Source organism: Austrofundulus limnaeus, unplaced genomic scaffold, assembly GCF_001266775.1.
Source record: "Austrofundulus limnaeus strain Quisiro unplaced genomic scaffold, Austrofundulus_limnaeus-1.0 Scaffold1094, whole genome shotgun sequence".
NCBI classification, from domain to species: Eukaryota; Metazoa; Chordata; class Actinopteri; order Cyprinodontiformes; family Rivulidae; genus Austrofundulus; species Austrofundulus limnaeus.
Window position 1 is genome coordinate 97073 of NW_013953496.1, and position 3120 is coordinate 100192.

At 37.2% G+C, this 3120-nt stretch overlaps 1 protein-coding gene across 1 annotated transcript in view; it reads left to right on the forward strand.

The window, feature by feature from the left end:
- Nucleotides 1-3120, forward strand: part of LOC106534125 (centrosome and spindle pole-associated protein 1) — a gene marked incomplete at its 3' end in the record, with an annotated part of 36454 nt that overhangs the window by 1287 nt on the left and 32047 nt on the right. The window contains 1 exon segment of the mRNA XM_014030647.1: nucleotides 2201-2273. Coding sequence (XP_013886101.1) covers nucleotides 2201-2273 — 73 coding nt within the window.

A 3120-nucleotide genomic window follows, 5' to 3' on the forward strand; every position in this document is an offset into this window, starting at 1 on the left:
TGTGTGTGTGTGTGTGTGTGTGTGTGTGTGTGTGTGTGTGTGTGTGTGTGTGTGTGTGTATCACTGGACAATCAAATAGTCAGTTTGAACCCTTTTCCAGATAAGTACACCCCATTTGTAAAAGTCCCATTTAACACTATGAAACTCTGACATGTACTATCAATAATACTTGCTTTATCAGTAATACTTGCTTTATCAGTAATACTTTTACTGATAAAACAAGTATTGCCATGCTGTTTAATGTTTTTACCAGTAGCAGATACTGGTCTTTCACCAACAGGAAGCTCAGTTTCAGCCTACATAATAAAATGTGTGGGTCATAAACTTTACCCTCTGTTCATTTTCAACAAAATGATCTGTGACCCTGTTACACATCATTTTGTTTAGTTTATAGTATTTATTCATTTCATTTTTAAAAACAAAACATTACATACAACAAAACAATACAAATAAAATAAAATGAAAGGCAGCAGAAGAAGAAAAATATGATGTCTGCTCCTATTTATAAAAAAAATATTAATTTCAAACAATAAATCAAATAATAAAACAAAACTAAAAAATTCAACTCCTCAAACAGTGATTCATACAAATACAAATTAAACAATGTCATATTTCTTTAACAAATTTGCTTTGATCATTCTTTTAAAGGAATTAATTGATCCAATGCTTTTATAATCATTTTCCAGATTATTCAATAGTGTTTTACAGCAGCCAGCTCTGTCATACCAGGACAGATGAAACACCTGTTATTTCCCCACTGTGGGATCAATAAAGTTTTTTTAATCTTACGTTTCCCCACCTTTTTCACCAAATTAATGTGAGGAGTTGATCAGCCCTGCTGTTTAACTCTGTAAACAAGACTATAATGGCTTCACCAAAATCTGCTCCACAACATTCAAACTGCTATTATGTGCAGCTTGTTACTGGTGTGAGGCTGTGAAGTGTGTCCATCTTGTTTTATGAYGGTGGAGGGGCTCAGCAGCCCCTGCTGGACAGAAGACGTCACAAAGAGTGATAGAAGTCCGCCTACAAACACATCAGATACAGAAACAATACCAGAAATAGAAGCTTGATTTGTTGTTAGTTGTTCTTAACAAATAAAATGAAGCTAAGAGGATTAATAAAGTCTCTGCTTCAACTCAGAACAGAAACTAAACTAAAAACTGCTCCACTGAATGTTTACACCAAAAAGATCTCTGATTCGCTCACTTCCCTGTCAATCAAAAAGGGATTCAGCCTCAGACAGATCATCCAAACATCATGCAGACAGCCAGCGTCTGATCCAGCCCACAGCCCCATAGACCCCCAGAGACGCTGAGCGTCCGATGGGCGGGACAAAGCCAACATTTATCCAATGACTCGTCTCGTTTAGCTGCAGTCTTTGCATCACTAATGAGCTCTGCAGACGCAGTGTCCGATGGGCGGGACAAAGCCCAGCATTTATCCAAAGACTCGTCTCGTTTGGCTGCAGTCTTTGCATCTCTAATGAGCTCTGCAGACACTGAGCATCCGATGGGCGGGACAAAGCCAGCATTTATCCAATGACTCGTCTCGTTTGGCTGCAGTTTTTTCATCACTAATGAGCTCTGCAGACGCTCAGCGTCCGATGGACGGGACAAAGCCAGCATTTATCCAATGACTCGTCTCGTTTGGCTGCAGTTTTTTCATCACTAATGAGCTCTGCAGACGCTSAGCGTCCGACTATTTAAATCTCTGTGAAGCTGAGGGAATGAGGGAGAGGAAAGCTGCGTCGTTACTGTGATAAGAAGCTGATTCTGAACAAAAGTTGTGTGTGTTGTAGCACATATTTAATCAATGACATGAACACACAACAGTATATATTTTATCTTTTTTTTTTTTACATTTCCGGGGAAGCTGAGCTCCCCTTGCAGTCTTAGAGAAATGGCCTGTGATTTTTAAATTGTCCATGTTCTCTGACTTCAACTACTGCTGCTCCTGGTTCTTGTGTGGAAAATGGGACTGACTTTATACAAACAGACACAACTAAAGACTAGAAGATTGTAGAGTTGTATAAATGGTAAATGGACTGTACTTATACAGCTCTTATCTGTCACAGCCGCCCCATAATGTCTATGTGCTCAWATCTTTTTTTAGCTGCTACAGGTAAATATGGCTCACATGTTRGTAACATTTGATTGATGGTTTGAATTTCTGTCCTTCCACTGTTTTTGATTGACAGGTAAAGCCTCGCAGGATCTACGGGTCTACTGTGAAGGAGAACATCCCTCCAAGGTTTACAGCCCAAAGGAAAGGTACTRATCATGGCTGTATATACAGTATATCTACGTATATAACAATGTGCAAGTACTGTATGTAGTTTATCATGTACACATGGGTTCATTATGAACCACTTAACAATTCTTGATTTTGTTTGTTTTACTACCAGTACCAGGCAGCAACACAAGTCCATAAATTAACATTTTCAGACCCAACCCCATACAACCCATAACCCTCATACTGTGAATGTTTACTTGTCAAACTGTGATCAGTGATAAAACTCCTGAATGTGTTTTTGCTCTATTATAAGTTTTCCTTTTATTCACATGGCTGATATTGTAAAACTAGTGTTCCTTTGCACAGAACAAAATAACTAAAGTTATTGTTTTTAATTTGTCAGACTGATGAAAGTCTCTTTTTAAAAYGACTGTTTCATTCAGAGGGGTTCTGTTTACATACAGTCATTTAAAACTGTTTGTTTCTGATCATTTATTGAATTACTACGATCTAAACAGAGTTACCTAACAGAATGCTAGGTGTTGATTTATGACTGTTTGTCTTGTCTGATGAAGCTCAGTGAGCAGGAGTTTAATGGATGTAGTTTTGTTGTGTAATGGATGTAGTTTTGTTGTGTAATGGCTGTAGTTTTGTTGTTGGTTGTAGTTTTGTTGTGTAATGGATGTAGTTTTGTTGTGTAATGGGTATAGTTTGGTTGTTTAATTGATGTAGTTTTTTTGTTGGTTGTAGTTTTGTTGTTTAATGGTTGTAGTTATATTTAATGGTTGTAGTTTTGTTGTGTAATGGTTATAGTTTTGTTGTGCAATGGATGTAGTTATGTTTAATGGTTGTAGTTTTGTTGTTTAATGGTTGTAGTTATATTTA